General features: G+C 46.2%; 1 protein-coding gene and 1 long non-coding RNA gene across 9 annotated transcripts in view; one reads left to right on the forward strand and one right to left on the reverse strand.

Moving 5' to 3' along the window:
• Positions 1 to 17,693, forward strand: part of ZFHX3 (zinc finger homeobox 3) — a 377,665-nt gene extending 359,972 nt beyond the window's left edge. For all 8 annotated transcript variants that reach the window (XM_074405623.1, XM_074405619.1, XM_074405641.1 and 5 more), the window contains 3 exons: positions 2,357 to 2,459; positions 4,059 to 9,497; positions 13,402 to 17,693. In XM_074405623.1, the coding sequence (XP_074261724.1) occupies positions 2,357 to 2,459; positions 4,059 to 9,497; positions 13,402 to 15,074 (7,215 nt within the window). In that variant the 3' untranslated portion in view covers positions 15,075 to 17,693. The remainder of the gene's footprint in view (positions 1 to 2,356; positions 2,460 to 4,058; positions 9,498 to 13,401) is intronic.
• The window catches only part of LOC104653210 (uncharacterized), a 181,035-nt gene continuing 169,650 nt past the window's right edge, over positions 7,232 to 18,616 (reverse strand). Inside the window, exons 3-5 of the long non-coding RNA XR_012519182.1 lie at positions 10,301 to 10,382; positions 7,851 to 7,946; positions 7,232 to 7,320 (exon numbers count right to left, since the gene is read on the reverse strand). This is a non-coding gene — a long non-coding RNA (uncharacterized LOC104653210). The remainder of the gene's footprint in view (positions 7,321 to 7,850; positions 7,947 to 10,300; positions 10,383 to 18,616) is intronic.

Raw genomic sequence — 18,616 nt, forward strand, 5'->3', positions numbered from 1 at the left:
CATATGGGGCATGGCTTACAGGTTTGGAGGCCCAGATTAAGATGCAGAGGAGGATGTGAGGTTGATGATTATATTTCGGGGAGAGTTAATTGATGGAAGGTGAAGGCAGACAAAGAACCGCTGCTTACTGCCTTCTTGAATCCCAATCAGGAATTATGATTAAAGTCGCAGCGAGACAACAGAGGGCTGATGAATTGGTGTCTTTTTTTTTTTCTTTTTTGCCGTCATTCACACTTGATTGACTTCAACCTTTCAAGTGCAAAAGTCTCTCTTTTCCATTATTATTCATAGCCATCTGAGTTTTTCTAATTAAAGTGTATGAAAACAATTACTGATCCGTCGTACTGAGTCTGTTAGAGGGGATGTCTGCCTTACTGTAATGCGTATGAAAAGCCCACAGTTTTCTATAATGATGTGCAGCTGAGGTGTTAGATAATTTTATTCTTTTTTACTCTGTAGGGCTTTTTTTTTTATTTCTCATGATTCATTTTTCATAATTCCTAAAGATCCCAGGAAAAGACTGATCCTGCAGCTACAACCGAGAAAGGAGGTGGGGGGGAGTCTTTTTTCCTTTCCCTTTCTCCCCCTCTTACCCCCAACCTCGTGCTCCCCCTCGGCTGAGGACTATAAATTAATCGGTGACCTTTCACTTCTTGGATTCCCGCTGGACTCCCCAACCATACTGGTCAGAAATACCTTCTATTAAAAAGAAAATAGAATGAGTTTGGCAATCTACACTCCATTCCTAACGAATCATCAACAGCTAGCCTTAACCAGCTGCCGATGAGCTTTGTGTGCGGTGCAGGTGTCTGTGGGGGCAAGAATGCGATGTCATTCACATTCACCTGCCACACACCTGCTCTTCGTAAACACAGTGTTTCTCAGAGTGGTTCTCCATAGTGCCTGTGGCTTACTTTTTGCACCCATTGGCATCTGGGTTGCTAAAATTATTTTAATACCCCTAAATGTGATGGGGAGTTATCTTATGTTGATGAGGATGGCTGTCTGGGTTTCCTCTAGTCGTCAAGCCTATCACTGATATTCTAGTGGACATGTCAGTAGCTGTTTTGGGCAAGGCTAGGATTTTCACACCATTAAAAATTAATAGTAATGTATTTAAAACATTAATTTTGAAGAGAAATCTAAGTATTCCAGTCTTTGCAACAGATAGTGAAGATGGCTGTGCAGTATGGTTTTGTTTGATGGAAAAATAATGTCTCCAAGTGGGGCTGGGAGCCATGTAGAAAGGTTAGTGGTGATTGTAGTTTCTGGTCCTGTATCTTCTAGGTCAGTCCATTTCTCCGGCTGTCATCAAATGGGAGGCGGTTTTCTGATTCATTTCAAATATCATCGCCACCTACCCTTCCCACCCCATATCAGGCAAAGGGATATTGCTTCTGTTTGAATGAAGAACCTTTGATCCTTCCATTGGTGTCGAGGACTGTTTATCACATTAACATAGGGCAAATGATAACTTATCTGGACAGGCTTCTGGCTGTATGACTGGGAGGCCCAGAGAAGTATCTGAGGATCTGCCATAAAATTGCAGCTATTTGCATCCAGGCAATTTCCAGAATTGCTATGTTTAGAAACAATGGCCATGGTCAAGGTGGGACTGCCCTGTTATAGAATGCTGTGCAGGCCACCCTCTATGGCTGGGACATTGGCCAGAGGTTCCTTCTGATGTTGTGTATCTTGGGCAGATAGTCCAGAAGAAATCGTGGGCTTAAGTGAGTCACACACAAAAAAAGGCTTGTTTGTGCTTGATATCAGCTTGTAAAGGGTTACAAATGTTGTTTCCTGGAAAATCTGCCAGCATGTCTGCGTGTCCTTAGCCTTCCCTTTGTTCTCTTCTTTTCTTCTTACCCTTTCCTTCACTCTTACTCCCCTCCTCTTCTTGCCTGAATACATTTTGAAAACAGTACTACAATGCTCCCTGTTTCAAGATTACAGTGTACTTTACTAGGTATGATTTAATTAGGGCCCTTATTATGTTTTCAGCAGCTTAAGGTGGGCCTTTCAACTTATCTACCTAATTGGTTGCACAAGAAGTTTCACAGCCCATGACAAAACATTGTCAGTGATCAAAGTCAAAATTCTGCATAAAGGAAAAATATTAATAAGAAGATTATTCTTCAAGTGTGCACTGCTAATTATGTCCAGAATGTAACCGTAGAAACACTTTTGACTGATGTGAGCTTTGTCTAATAAACATGAATCTTCAGTGAGCTGTGAAAAGTGACACCTCTAGCTTTATACTGGTGAAGGGTAATTTTGCTTATTAAATAATTTTTAAACATTTCCTATTTTGTGTATCTTTCCTCTCCATTTGACTCTCTTTGCTCTTGCTCCTCAGGTGACCACTCCCGAGATGGTGATGCCCAGCAGCATGTTCCTCCCAGCAGCTGTTCCAGATCGAGATGGGAATTCCAGTTTGGAAGAGGCAGGAAAGCAGCCTGGTCAGTACCATTATTCTTGACCCCAAGAACCTGAAACAAGATGGAATGGCAAAATGTTCATGGAGAAGGGTTTACAGGAATTCTTTACAATACTCTTAAGGTGAATGTAACTGATCAGGAGATGAGGGGCACTGTCATCAGCTACCTTATACTCTGGTTCTTGGCATGTATTTGTATATTACGCACATGGTTTAAAGTGAGAGAGAATCAGTATGACAACCAGTGGAATTTTGGCAGACACACACATACATCCCCTTAGATTATACAATTACGGAGTGAATAAAAGACTCAGTTAATAGGCCCCACCATTTTAAGCCATTAAACACTGTATCTCTGAGGACTTAATTAGTAGAGACTTGTGGGTTGATTTTTAGGTACACTGGATTAGTTGTCTTTTGTTCTGAGTTTTCTGGGCTTGCCTTAGGATGAAGCACAGAAGTGCCATTGGAAAGAACATTGTGATAGACATGCATGCTGCCATAGTGGCGCCACATAGTATTTCCTAGCTAGATGGATGGTGAGACCTCTGTGAGGCTGTCCATCTTTCACCTCTAAGTTGGGAAGAGTTTGGGCACACCACTGCTCTGCCTCCTCTCTTTCTTGTGAGTTTTCCATCTTAGAAAATGGGCAAATGACCTGATAAATGGTCTGGTTATTTATGGGTATGATTATCTCATTGTAGGAAAAAAAGTAATATATTTTAAACGATTGAACACTTGTTCATTGTTTATACAATAGAGATGGCAATCAGAAGTCACAAGAAATTTAATGCCTGAAAATATGTATCCCCCAAATTTCTTTCTTTTTTTGTTTTTGAGACAGTCTCACACTGTTGCCTAGGTTGTAGTGCAGTATGTGATCTCGGCCCACTGCAATCTCTGCTTCCTGGGTTCAAGCAATTCTCCTGCCTCAGCCTCCCGCGTAGCTGGGACTACAGGCATGCGCCACCATGCCCAGCTATTTTTTGTGTGTGTTTTTAGTAAAGATGGGGTTTCACCATGTTGGCCAGGATGACCTTGATCTCCTGACCTCGATAACTGCTCGCCTCAGCCTCCCAAAGTGCTGGTATTACAGGTGTGAGCCACTGCACCTGGCCCCCAAATTTCTTACATTACAGCATTCAGCAGTTCTTACAAAAAATTCCCCATAACTTAGGACAGCATTAATTCACATATTCTACACTTCAGATCTACTGTGCTAAATTCTTATTACATAAAAGATGAACATAAAAGGGAAATCCAGTCTAAGATCAGTAACCTTCAAACCAGTTCTTGAGAAATTGAGGATTCTGAGTCAAGCAATTAAATACTATTTAAAAGACTGTTAGATCTGTGATATGACATGGGTCTATTATTCATTGAAACTTTTTGTATTTCCTTTTATTCATCTCTGTTCATGTGCACCCTGTTTATAGTATGTGCTCTGTTGGGGGAACAAAAGGAAGCAGGAGGCGCTCAATGGAGATTCTGTCATTCAGGTTGGGCACTTCCCTCATCATCAGATTCTGTGTTCATAAGGCCTGGTTAGGTAGACCACTCTGGGTGCCATCCTTGAAACAAAGCCTTCTTTATCTGTGGGTTTGATGTTTTTTTTTCACAGAAACCTCAGAGGATCTGGGAAAGAACATCTTGCAATCTGCGAGCACAGAGCAAAGTGGAGATTTGAAACCCTCCCCTGCCGACCCAGGCTCTGTGAGAGAAGATTCAGGCTTCCTCTGCTGGAAGAAGGGTTGCAACCAGGTTTTCAAAACTTCTGCTGCCCTTCAGACGCATTTCAATGAAGTGCATGCCAAGAGGCCTCAGCTGCCGGTGTCAGATCGCCATGTGTACAAGTACCGCTGTAATCAGTGTAGTCTGGCCTTCAAGACCATTGAAAAGTTGCAGCTCCATTCTCAGTACCATGTGATCAGAGCTGCCACCATGTGCTGTCTTTGTCAGCGCAGTTTCCGAACTTTCCAGGCTCTGAAGAAGCACCTCGAGACTAGCCACTTGGAGCTGAGTGAGGCTGACATCCAGCAGCTTTATGGTGGCCTTCTGGCCAATGGGGATCTGCTGGCAATGGGAGACCCCACCCTGGCTGAGGACCATACCATAATTGTTGAGGAAGACAAGGAGGAAGAGAGTGACTTGGAAGATAAACAGAGCCCAACGGGCAGTGACTCTGGGTCAGTACAAGAAGACTCGGGCTCAGAGCCAAAGAGAGCTCTGCCTTTCAGAAAAGGTCCCAATTTTACTATGGAAAAATTCCTAGACCCTTCTCGCCCTTACAAGTGTACCGTCTGCAAGGAATCTTTCACTCAAAAGAATATCCTGCTAGTACACTACAATTCTGTCTCCCACCTGCATAAGTTAAAGAGAGCTCTTCAAGAATCAGCAACTGGTCAGCCAGAACCCACCAGCAGCCCAGACAACAAACCTTTTAAGTGTAACACTTGTAATGTGGCCTACAGCCAGAGTTCCACTCTGGAGATCCACATGAGGTCTGTGTTACATCAAACGAAGGCCCGGGCAGCCAAGCTGGAGGCTGCAAGTGGCAGTAGCAACGGGACTGGGAACAGCAGCAGTATCTCCCTGAGCTCCTCCACGCCAAGTCCTGTGAGCACCAGTGGCAGTAACACCTTTACCACCTCCAATCCAAGCAGTGCTGGCATCGCTGCAAGCTCCAACTTACTGAGCCAAGTGCCCACTGAGAGTGTAGGGATGCCACCCCTGGGGAATCCTATCGGTGCCAACATTGCTTCCCCTTCAGAGCCCAAGGAGGCCAATCGGAAGAAACTGGCAGACATGATTGCATCCAGGCAGCAGCAGCAACAGCAGCAGCAACAGCAGCAACAACAACAAGCACAAACCCTGGCCCAGGCCCAAGTTCAAGCTCACCTGCAGCAGGAGCTGCAGCAGCAGGCTGCCCTGATCCAGTCTCAGCTGTTTAACCCCACCCTCCTTCCTCACTTCCCTATGACCACTGAGACCCTGCTACAGCTACAGCAGCAGCAGCACCTCCTCTTCCCTTTCTACATCCCCAGTGCTGAGTTCCAGCTCAACCCCGAGGTGAGCTTGCCAGTGACGAGTGGGGCACTGACGCTGACGGGGACGGGTCCAGGCCTGCTGGAAGATCTGAAGGCTCAGGTTCAGGTCCCACAGCAGAGCCACCAGCAGATCTTACAGCAGCAGCAGAACCAACTCTCTCTAGCCCAGAGTCACTCCACGCTCCTTCAGCCAAGCCAGCACCCAGAAAAGAAGAACAAATTGGTCATCAAAGAAAAGGAAAAAGAAAGCCAGAGAGAGAGGGATGGTGCCGAGGCGGGGGAGAGCAACACTGGTCCAAAGGAAACACAGCCAGATGCCTTGAAGGCCAAAGAGAAGAAAGAGTTGGCACCAGGGGGTAGTTCTGAGCCTTCCATGCTCCCTCCACGCATCGCTTCAGATGCCAGAGGGAATGCCACCAAGGCCCTGCTGGAGAACTTTGGCTTTGAGTTGGTCATTCAGTATAATGAGAACAAGCAGAAGGTGCAGAAAAAGAACGGGAAGACTGAGCAGGGAGAGAACCTGGAAAAGCTCGAGTGTGACTCATGTGGCAAGTTGTTTTCCAACATCTTGATTTTAAAGAGTCATCAAGAGCACGTTCATCAGAATTACTTTCCCTTCAAACAGCTTGAGAGGTTTGCCAAACAGTACAGAGACCACTACGATAAACTGTACCCACTGAGGCCCCAGACCCCAGAGCCACCACCACCTCCCCCTCCGCCCCCTCCACCCCCACTTCCGGCAGCGCCACCTCAGCCAGCGTCCACGCCAGCCATCCCTGCGTCAGCCCCGCCCATTACCTCACCTACGATTGCACCGGCCCAGCCATCTGTGCCGCTCACCCAGCTCTCCATGCCCATGGAGCTGCCCATCTTCTCACCACTGATGATGCAGACAATGCCGCTGCAGACCTTGCCAGCTCAGCTGCCCCCACAGCTGGGACCTGTGGAGCCCCTGCCTGCAGACCTGGCCCAGCTGTACCAGCATCAGCTCAATCCAACCCTGCTGCAGCAGCAGAACAAGAGGCCTCGCACCAGGATCACAGATGATCAGCTCCGAGTCTTGCGGCAATATTTTGACATTAACAACTCCCCCAGTGAAGAGCAAATCAAAGAGATGGCAGACAAGTCCGGGTTGCCCCAGAAAGTGATCAAGCACTGGTTCAGGAACACTCTCTTCAAAGAGAGGCAGCGTAACAAGGACTCCCCTTACAACTTCAGTAATCCTCCTATCACCAGCCTGGAGGAGCTCAAGATTGACTCCCGGCCCCCTTCGCCAGAACCTCCGAAGCAGGAATACTGGGGAAGCAAGAGGTCTTCAAGAACAAGGTTTACGGACTACCAGCTGAGGGTCTTACAGGACTTCTTTGATGCCAATGCTTACCCAAAGGATGATGAATTTGAGCAACTCTCTAATTTACTGAACCTTCCAACCCGAGTCATAGTGGTGTGGTTTCAGAATGCCCGACAGAAGGCCAGGAAGAATTACGAGAATCAGGGAGAGGGCAAAGATGGAGAGCGGCGTGAGCTCACAAATGACAGATACATTCGAACAAGCAACTTGAACTACCAGTGCAAAAAATGTAGCCTGGTGTTTCAGCGCATCTTTGATCTCATCAAACACCAGAAGAAGCTGTGTTACAAGGATGAGGATGAGGAGGGGCAGGATGACAGCCAAAATGAGGATTCCATGGATGCCATGGAAATCCTGACACCTACCAGCTCCTCCTGCAGCACCCCGATGCCCTCACAGGCTTACAGCGCCCCGGCATCATCAGCCAATAATACAGCTTCCTCCGCTTTCTTGCAGCTTGCAGTAGAGGCTGAGGACCTGGCCACCTTCAATTCAAAAACAGAGGCAAGCGATGAGAAACCAAAGCTGGTGGAAGCTCCCAGTGCCCAGCCAAACCAAACCCAAGAAAAGCAAGGACAACCAAAGCCAGAGCTGCAGCAGCAAGAGCAGCCCGAGCAGCAGAAGACCAATACCCCACAGCAGAAGCTCGCCCAGCTGGCGTCCCTGCCTTCGCTGCCACAGCCTCCTCCACAAGCACCCCCTCCACAGTGCCCCTTACCCCAGTCGAGTCCCAGCCCTTCCCAGCTCTCCCACCTGCCCCTCAAGCCCCTCCACACGTCAACTCCTCAGCAGCTGGCAAACCTACCTCCTCAGATAATCCCTTACCAGTGTGACCAGTGTAAGTTGGCATTTCCATCATTTGAGCACTGGCAGGAGCATCAGCAGCTCCACTTCCTGAGTGCACAGAACCAGTTCATCCACCCCCAGTTTTTGGACAGGTCACTGGATATGCCTTTCATGCTTTTTGATCCCAGTAACCCACTCCTGGCCAGCCAGCTGCTCTCTGGGGCCATACCTCAGATTCCGGCAAGCTCTGCCACTTCTCCTTCAACTCCAACCTCCACGATGAACACTCTCAAGAGGAAGCTGGAGGAAAAGGCCAGTGCAAGCCCTGGTGAAAATGACAGTGGGACAGGAGGAGAAGAGCCTCAGAGAGACAAGCGTTTGAGAACAACTATCACACCAGAACAACTAGAAATTCTCTACCAGAAGTATCTACTGGACTCGAATCCGACTCGAAAGATGTTGGATCATATTGCGCACGAGGTGGGCTTGAAGAAACGTGTGGTGCAAGTCTGGTTTCAGAACACCAGAGCTCGGGAAAGGAAAGGACAGTTCCGGGCTGTGGGCCCAGCTCAGGCCCACAGGAGATGTCCTTTTTGCAGAGCGCTCTTCAAAGCCAAGACTGCTCTCGAGGCTCACATCCGGTCCCGTCACTGGCATGAAGCCAAGAGAGCTGGCTACAACCTAACACTGTCTGCGATGCTCTTAGACTGTGATGGGGGACTCCAGATGAAAGGAGATATTTTTGATGGAACTAGCTTTTCCCACCTACCCCCAAGCAGTACTGATGGTCAGGGTGTCCCCCTCTCACCAGTGAGTAAAACCATGGAGTTGTCACCGAGAACTCTTCTTAGCCCTTCCTCCATTAAGGTGGAAGGGATTGAAGACTTTGAAAGCCCCTCCATGTCCTCAGTTAATCTAAACTTTGACCAAACTAAGCTGGACAATGATGACTGTTCCTCTGTCAACACAGCAATCACAGATACCACAACTGGAGACGAGGGCAATGCCGATAATGACAGTGCAACGGGAATAGTAACTGAAACCAAATCCTCTTCTGCACCCAATGAAGGGTTGACCAAAGCGGCCATGATGGCAATGTCTGAGTATGAAGATCGGTTGTCATCTGGTCTGGTCAGCCCTGCCCCGAGCTTCTATAGCAAGGAATATGACAATGAAGGTACAGTGGACTACAGTGAAACCTCAAGCCTTGCAGACCCCTGCTCCCCAAGTCCTGGCGCTAGTGGATCTGCAGGCAAATCTGGTGACAGTGGGGATCGGCCTGGGCAGAAACGTTTTCGCACTCAAATGACCAATCTGCAGCTGAAGGTCCTCAAGTCATGCTTTAATGACTACAGGACACCCACTATGCTAGAGTGTGAAGTCCTGGGCAATGACATTGGACTGCCAAAGAGAGTTGTTCAGGTCTGGTTCCAGAATGCCCGGGCAAAAGAAAAGAAGTCCAAGTTAAGCATGGCCAAGCATTTTGGTATAAACCAAACAAGTTACGAGGGACCCAAAACAGAGTGCACTTTGTGTGGCATCAAGTACAGCGCTCGGCTGTCTGTACGTGACCATATCTTTTCCCAACAGCATATCTCCAAAGTTAAAGACACCATTGGAAGCCAGCTGGACAAGGAGAAAGAATACTTTGACCCAGCCACCGTACGTCAGTTGATGGCTCAACAAGAGTTGGACCGGATTAAAAAGGCCAATGAGGTCCTTGGACTGGCAGCTCAGCAGCAAGGGATGTTTGACAACACCCCTCTTCAGGCCCTTAACCTTCCTACTGCATATCCAGCGCTCCAGGGCATTCCTCCCGTGTTGCTCCCGGGCCTCAACAGCCCCTCCTTGCCAGGCTTTACTCCATCCAACACAGGTGGGTTCTGCTCCAGGGGATTATTTCAGGGCTGAATAGCTGCCCATTCAGCATTCTGTTATGTGGCTACCACCCAGACCCTCTGAGTGCTGGGCAGATGGGAAGCTTCTCTTTCTAGTTCTCTAAAAGCAACAAGACTTGAGTTTGCTCCTGTTAAGTCTCCCTACTGCTGGTGTGTCAGGGGTGGGACCTCCCGGTTGGAACAGTCTCCTTTGAAACCTCTTAGGCCCTACAATAGGGAAAAGCTTGAGGGTCCTGGTATACTGATTTCTGGAATATTTCAAGAAATAAGATTCCATCATAGACCCTTTCATTCAGTCCTTGTGGAAATGCTGATCCTGTCTGGGTATTTGTTGTAAATATAAGACACCTGAATTAGTCATAGCTAATTCTGGATTATGACCTAAGAAAACTGGTCTAAGAACATTTAAATCAACTCTTTGCCCTCACCTAGGGTCCCTGCCTTCTCGAGAGCTACTGTGGCTAAAGAACTGCTATCAGAAAGAAGCTTTCATATGGTGGATCCTTACTGTTGGAGTTTTCTCTTCCAGCCAGAACAATAGTGGCTGTTAGTTTCTAACAAGATGACCTTTTTACTTGAATGCATTGACCAGGAATCCTGTATTGGGATTAAAGTATTGTTAAAGTACTGATGCATATTTCAGAGGTCCTCAGTCACCTCTTTTTTTTTTTTTTTCCTTTTGCCCATTTCCCTTTCCTTGCTCCTGATCATTCAGAATCATACATACTTGGTGCTCTTATAGTCTCACTTAATAAGGAATTTTGCAGTTTTTCCTACATACCTCTTTTGTTTCTCCTCCTCTGTCCTCACATCTTCTCTGGATCCAGCCATCTTTGCTAAATTGGACCTTCACCTCCAGGGTCCTGCAAGGATTAGACGCAAGTCAGCCAATTCCCCCCACAACAGCCTGAATTGATTACTTCCCGTTCACCAAAGGAGAACGGCTCCAAAAGCCACCTTGCCTTCAAAATGTGTCCCTGTTACCTACCAGGGGTTAAAGCAGCCCCACTGCTTCCCACAGCAGTCCTAGTTTCTGGTTGAATTAGCTCCACATTTACATTTTGGGTGGTATCTTACCAAACATTGAGCCTACTGCATTCCTGGTCCATTTCTTACTCAATTAAGACAGAAGTTGTTCCTTCTATGTATTGACAAGTCATGTCACAGAAAACCAGCTAGACATAGACAGGAAAAAAACTACAGAAAAAAAAAAAAAAACTAAGCGAAGCACTTAGTTATCCCTGTAGCCCAGGACCTTGCCAGAGGGGCTTGGGAAGGTTTGACACATCACAGTAATGTGAAAAAAGTAGAATCAGAATGTCTGGTTTATTCCCCTTGTTTTACAGATGAGAAAACTGAGGCCCAGAGAGGTCGAGACCATTCAACAAGCTAGGATAGGAGCTAGAGCTCCCACCCAGGCCTCCGGGCTCCCAGTGCTATGTCCTCCTTCCACAACAACACCCAATATGAGCCAGTCAGTCAACAGGTATATGTTCAGTGTTACTCAGGTTCTGACCACTTAGAGTGGACTCAAGCTAGAAAGATATGCTCTTATTTATTCAGGGCAGCCAGACTGCCCCAGTTGTCATCATCTGACTGTAGCATTGTTCTCAAGAGCACTGGGAACAATGGGAGGGAAGGAATGAATTTGTATTTATTAAGCATCTATTACAGGTCAGGCCCAATGGTAAGCTTTTTCTATGAATATGGTCTTTCATTTAATTCTTGTAACCATCTGTTGTGGAAAGCTGAGGTTCCAAGAGTTCAACTGACGGGCCCAGGGTCACATGTCTGCTGTGTGTTACCACGATTCCACAGGGTCTGTGTGATTCCAGAGTTGTATGAGTAAGTCTTGGGGGAACAAGGAAGTCACAGAATTGTGAGTATGTTGAGCTACTGTACCATGGCTAGGGCAGGGCTTGGTAAATAGTAGAGATTGGTAAACATTTCTTAAAATTTGAACCTCTTAACATAGACCATCAGTTGAAGGTACACAGTTTAAGGCTTTCTGACCTGAATCTTTCTCCTAAAAGCCTGAAGCCACAGGGATGAGGAAATCTCTAGATATTCCTTCCTTGCCGCACTGATCTTTTCGCTCTGGCCTCAAACCTGAAACTTAGTAGGCCCCAAATCTTAAACTTAGTAGGCCCATTGCCTAGTGGAGACAGAGCCATATCCCAAGTTTAGAACTCATAATCTACTCTGTCTCGTTTGTGCCAGTTTAATCAAGTTTTACTAAGCTTTTTGGAGTAGAGTCACGCATATCTTCTCTGGTGTGATGTGATGCTGAAGGAATGTTCCTCCTTGGCTATCCCATATTAATGGAGATTTATTGGATTGGCAACTTGAAGCAGTCTTGTTCTTTTCATCTGAAATAGGAGGGTTTTGATAGTGAACACTGTACCTCAATAGCCAGAAATCAGCAGTCTTCCCCCAGATCTAGGCTTCAGAGTGTTTTTTTCTTGGGTTTTGTTATGGAACTCCTTCTCCAGCTTTCTGGCAGAAAGTGGTCCAGATGAAATACTGAAGGGCTTTAGGACTGTTTTGATTTTGCATTTGGTGTCCTCTGAAGAGATGTATATACCATCTAGTTTCTTGGATGTGGTGAATACAGAGGTGTTGCCTGTGGGATCCTCTTTTCTTTTCTCAGCTTGCATCATCCAGCACACTCTGCACCCCACCCCTCATGCTGTCTTTCCCTGGTGTCTTGCTACTCTCAACATACCTGAAGCTTGGAGTACCATCCATAGCAACACCCTCTTCCATTACCTTGGAACTGAAGACTCAAACCAGGAGATAGCTATGGGTCAGGGGAGGGTATTAGGCTCTAGGGTCAGTGAAGGTGTTGCAGGGAGTGGTGGTAGATTAGGGGTGAGTATGATAAAGGATGGGGCCTAGGCCATGAGGGCCTGGTGACACAGTCAGAGACCTTTGCTATCCATAGACAGTGGTGCTTCGAGAAGGTTGTGATGTGTTGGAAATTGGTGTCAGTACCTTGGGCTATTCCGTTTGTGACATGGCTTTTCTCCTTTTCCTGTGGTGGCTTCTCAACCATCTACAGTTCTATTGGCCCTCCTGTGTATCATTCAAACGGACAGAAGAGAGAAGGTGGTCATTTCTCCAGTAGTCTCCAGAATCTTATGCCTAGATGGTTACACACTTGTTGAAGCAGATCAGCTGGGCCAAGGCACTGGAGCAGTTTTCCCTGAATGGATTCTTACTTCTTCCCAGGCCCTTCCTCCATACTTTCCCATTCACCTCTTCTCTGTACCCTCCCAAAGCATCCAGTCAGCTGCCACAACAGAGGTCAGAGAGGAGGGACACATGTAAAGCCTGTTTTATGTAAAGCCTGTTTTGCTTGTCCATGTGGCCTTGGGCCCTTGCTAGCTTTCCTGCCCCTGTTCTCTTCTCCCTTCTCCTGTTGCCTCTCTCCTCCAGGCAACTTCTCCGGGCCTCATGGCCATACTCTTTCTGTGATGCTTTGGTAAAGGCCTTTGGTGCAAATGGGCCCCAGCTAGAAACAGCTAGCTTTGGGGCCTCCAGACTAATTGCGATTGGGTAGAGTGACTGGTAGGTGGGAGTGCTTGGCCAAGAAAATGTGAACTAGCTGGTGTGGCACATTGGGCAGGAAGGTGCTGGAAGTAGATTGGCTGGAAGGAGGAGTATGGGAGCTGACCCAGGACTGTGACCTCATTAGAATACAGGCTGTCCAGCCCTGAGCCTGATGGGATACTTCTGTTGAAAACGTTGGTTTTGAGAGGAGTCTTCAAGCCTTGACATCTCAGACTGTATGCCAGTGACACCGGTAAAATGTCTTGAGCTTCAGTCCTACCCCTGCCCAGACTGACTGGTGATTTCTGTTTCTGTCTCCATTACTTTCAGCTTTAACGTCTCCTAAGCCGAACTTGATGGGTCTGCCCAGCACAACTGTTCCTTCCCCTGGCCTCCCCACATCTGGATTACCAAATAAACCGTCCTCAGCGTCGCTGAGCTCCCCAACCCCAGCACAAGCCACCATGGCGATGGCCCCTCAGCAACCCCCCCAGCCCCAGCAGCAGCAGCCACAGGTGCAGCAGCCTCCCCCACCGCCAGCAGCCCAGCCGCCACCCACACCACAGCTCCCACAGCAACAGCAGCAGCAACGCAAGGACAAAGACAGTGAAAAAGTAAAGGAGAAGGAAAAGGCACACAAAGGGAAAGGGGAACCCCTGCCTGTCCCCAAGAAGGAGAAAGGAGAGGCGTCCACGGCAGCTGCAGCCACGATCTCAGCCCCGCTGCCCACCATGGAGTATGCGGTGGACCCCGCACAGCTGCAGGCCCTGCAGGCAGCCTTGACTTCGGACCCCACAGCGTTGCTCACAAGCCAGTTCCTTCCTTACTTTGTACCGGGCTTTTCTCCTTATTATGCTCCCCAGATCCCTGGCGCCCTGCAGAGCGGGTACCTGCAGCCTATGTATGGCATGGAAGGCCTGTTCCCCTACAGCCCTGCACTGTCGCAGGCCCTGATGGGGCTGTCCCCGGGCTCCCTACTGCAGCAGTACCAGCAATACCAGCAGAGTCTGCAGGAGGCAATTCAGCAGCAGCAGCAGCAGCGGCAACTACAGCAGCAGCAGCAGCAGCAGCAGCAAAAAGTGCAGCAGCAGCAGCCCAAAGCAAGTCAAACCCCAGTCCCCCCGGGGGCTGCTTCCCCAGACAAAGACCCTGCCAAAGAATCCCCCAAACCAGAAGAACAGAAAAACGCCCCCCATGAGGTGTCCCCCCTCCTGCCGAAACCTCCTGAAGAGCCAGAAGCAGAAAGCAAAAGTGCGGACTCCCTCTACGACCCCTTCATTGTTCCAAAGGTGCAGTACAAGTTGGTCTGCCGCAAGTGCCAGGCGGGCTTCGGCGACGAGGAGGCGGCGAGGAGCCACCTGAAGTCCCTCTGCTTCTTCGGCCAGTCTGTGGTGAACCTGCAAGAGATGGTGCTTCACGTCCCCACCGGCGGCGGCGGCAGTGGCGGCGGTGGCGGCGGCGGCGGCGGCGGCTCGTACCACTGCCTGGCGTGCGAGAGCGCGCTCTGTGGGGAGGAAGCTCTGAGTCAACATCTCGAGTCGGCCTTGCACAAACACAGAACAATCACGAGAGCAGCAAGAAACGCCAAAGAGCACCCTAGTTTATTACCTCACTCTGCCTGCTTCCCCGATCCTAGCACCGCATCTACCTCGCAGTCTGCCGCTCACTCAAACGACAGCCCCCCTCCCCCGTCGGCCGCCGCCCCCTCCTCTGCTTCCCCCCACGCCTCCAGGAAGTCTTGGCCGCAAGTGGTCTCCCGGGCTTCGGCAGCGAAGCCCCCTTCTTTTCCTCCTCTCTCCTCATCTTCAACGGTTACCTCAAGTTCATGCAGCACCTCAGGGGTTCAGCCCTCGATGCCAACAGACGACTATTCGGAGGAGTCTGACACGGATCTCAGCCAAAAGTCCGACGGACCGGCGAGCCCGGTGGAGGGTCCCAAAGACCCCAGCTGCCCCAAGGACAGTGGTCTGACCAGTGTAGGAACGGACACCTTCAGATTGTAAGCTTTGAAGATGAACAATACAAACAAATGAATTTAAATACAAAAATTAATAACAAACCAATTTCAAAAATAGACTAACTGCAATTCCAAAGCTTCTAACCAAAAAAAAAAAAAAAAACAAAAAACAAACAAACAAAAAAAACAAAAAACAACAAAAAGAAAAAAAGAAAAAAAAGAAAAAGCGTGGGTTGTTTTCCCATATACCTATCTATGCCGGTGATTTTACATTGTCTTTTTTTCTTTTAATATTAAAAAAAAAAAAAAAAATGCCCTAACCCTGTTACATTGTGTCCTTTTGAAGGTACTATTGGTCTGGGAAACAGAAGTCCGCAGGGCCTCCCTAATGTCTTTGGAGCTTAAACCCCTTGTATATTTGCCCCTTTTCAATAAACGCCCCACGCTGATAGCACAGAGGAGCCCGGCATGCACTGTATGGGAAAGCAGTCCACCTTGTTACAGTTTTAAATTTCTTGCTATCTTAGCATTCAGATACCAATGGCTTGCTAAAAGAAAAAAAGAAATGTAATGTCTTTTTATTCTCAGGTCAATCGCTCACACTTTGTTCTGTTTTCAGAATCATTGTTTTATATATTTTTCTGTTTTTTTTCTTTTTTTGGTTCCAGAAAAGATTTTTTGTTTTGTTAATTTAAAAACGGGCAGAAAGTATTCGAGAAAAACAATGTGAACTGCTTTAGCTTTCTGGGGATTTTTAACGATAGCTTTTCTGCTGAAGCCAATTTCAAGGGGAAAAGTTAAGCACTCCCACTTTCAGAAAAAAAAAAAAAAAAACCCACATACACAAAGAGTGTTGAGGACTTGTAGCTTAAAAAAATAAGTTTTAAAAACTGACTTTCTGTATTTATGATAGCTATGACCATTTTTGGTGTTGAGTAGATTGTTGCATTGGAAATGAACTGAAGCAGTATGGTAGATTTAAAAGGAAAAAAAAAAAACCTTTTGTGTACATTTAGCTTTTTGTATGGTCCAGCTGACAGCTCCTCATTTGATGTTGTCTTGTTCATTCCTAGCAAATAGATTGCAATCCGTTGATTCGCCTAAGCTTTTCTCCCCTTTGTCCCTTAATTCCACTTTCTCTTTCCTTGTCCCACCTCCCATATCCTATAATCTCCCACTTAAGGTAGCTGCCTTCATTTCTTAGAGGGAGCTGCAGAATTATTTTATAAAACTAAAGAAAGAATTTCAAGGGATTCTAGGGGTCATTAGGATCCTCACAGATTATTTTTGGTTGGGGAGTTGAAACTTTTTAAAGGCATATAATCATAGTTACCTGTGTCTGTTAGCCTTGTGCATTTATGTTTTATTTACCCTTCTTTTGGCTTTTCTTTGTACCCCTTCTTTTCCTCCTTGTTTGGTAGATGCTTCAAATATTCTTTTCCTATACTAAAGCATTTGTTTCCATTTGTGTAATTGGCTGTGTACTTTTCTTTTCTAAAAAAGTTTTTGGTTAGGGATTTGGTTTTTGGTTTTGTGTTTTTCTTTCCTCTCTCAGAAAAAGAAATTTCATGCTTTAAATAAAATCCAAAGACACACCCTTTCACTGCTGGTGCAGAAAAAAGGGAAAGGGTTCTTGTTACTTGAGAATTTGTTTCTGATTTAAACAAACAAGACTTAGTTTAATAAAAGAAAGAGAAAAACAAAAGATTCCCAGGTTGTTATGTGCTTCTTCTGCACGCAGAGGGGCAACTGTTAATGACAATTCCATATACCAAAAGACACATTTTTTACTTCAAAGTTTTGTCCTTGTGTTAGGCAGTCTGAGCGGCGAGTGATCCAGAGCGCAGCCAACAGAGCAGCAGATAGCAATGTACAGAAAGCAAAAAAGGAATCGTATGTGAGGCACTTGTTTATGTTAATATCCATGTTCCTGTAACACACAACGCAACACACAACCTTTCTCATGTAAAAAAAAATAATAAACCGTCTGAACTTTGAAAACTTTGTGCTGCTAAAACAACATAGATTTTGGAGACAAATAGATGCTTTGCTGTTTCACTTTCATAGCCAAACATCAAGAGAAACCATCTCCCCTTGCCCCTAAAGTGTGAAATCCTTCTCCCCTTCATTTTCTTCCGTATGTTTCAAAAGGGAACTTTGAAGACTGTGAATGCAGGTTCCATTGGTCACCTTTCGGGCTTCTTTCCCCAGTGCTGAAGCCACTCATCGACTTTGCAAAAGACTGGAGCATTCCAAGATCTGAAAATGGATTTTTTTCTTTTTTTCTTTTTTAGCCGGGACTATTTTATTTTTATGAATTTGTTTTTAGTTTAAAGAAATAGTAGATCCTGAAATGTTGTACATATTTCTAACTAGGCTGATGCACAGTGCAAATTCCTTTTTTAATTGTTTTTTTTTAAGTAGAAATACTAAATACCATCTAATTATTCATACCAGTATCCAGTTGTAGCATAAGGTGTCAAAAGCAAGTACGCAAAACATTTACTGTTTTAACAAGCTGTTTCCTTTTAACAAGAAATCTTATATTTCTCCCTGTGTTTGAGATGAACATTTTTAAATTTTAAAGTTGTACAGTTTTTTTGTTTTCCATTATTTTATCTTGTTTGTAACTCTATGAAATATATATATATTTTTTGCCATTTAACTGTTGTATGTTACTCTGTGTCTGTACCATATAGAAAAAAATTTTGTTTTTGGTTCTCTATGTGATATCAGTTAACACTAGCTTTACCTGTCAAATTCTGCTAGGTCTTTTCTGAAAACGTTGTTTTTAAAAATGATTGATATTGCTTGGTAATAGTGCAATTTCTATCCCTTTCCCTCCCCCCTCAACTTTTAAGTTCTTTTCTTTATAATTTTTATGCCCCTCCCTGATGGTTTGGGTTTTTGTGTGTTTTTTTTTTTTTTGTAGGGGGGAGCTACTATGCCATCCTCCCTCTGTGAGGCAGAGTGACTGTCAGTGTTTTGTTACACCATGCCTTGAGCTGTGGGTGTGTTTGGCGACAATAAGGTGGTTGAATAGATTGGCTGAGCACGCTTCCACCCACCCAGTGTTCTCAGAGGGGTTATGTGATTGTTTCAGCCTGGAGTGGGTTGCACCCTTAATGCTTTTCTCTACAACTCTACCACCCACGTACATGTTCATTCAAAAAAGTAAGAAAAATTCTCAGCACTAACCCAGAAGTAGCAAAGCAGTCAGTGATGGTGAACATTAGAGGTCAAACATGAGTTAGATGTTTGTGGGCTGACAACCACCATGGCTATGACCAGTACCATTCACAAAGCAAGAGTTCACTACAATGCTCAACTGTTTAGATTGATCTCACTCGGGGAATTTATTCCTGTCTGCTGCATCATAGGTAGCTGAGTAGGATATATTTCCACTAGCTTTCTAAATTAGTTATTCACCTCCATTGACACTTACTTTTTGGTTTTTCTCCCTATAGTGTGGGTTGGTGCTAGACACCAGTCTGTCATAGCCCCATACTGACCCACAGAATGGGAGTTACATCACCCATCTTTCCTCCATCCTTTCAAAAGCCACACCTCTACACAAGGAAAAGTTTA

This window comes from Saimiri boliviensis, chromosome 1 (genome assembly GCF_048565385.1).
Source record: "Saimiri boliviensis isolate mSaiBol1 chromosome 1, mSaiBol1.pri, whole genome shotgun sequence".
Classification (NCBI taxonomy): Eukaryota; Metazoa; Chordata; class Mammalia; order Primates; family Cebidae; genus Saimiri; species Saimiri boliviensis.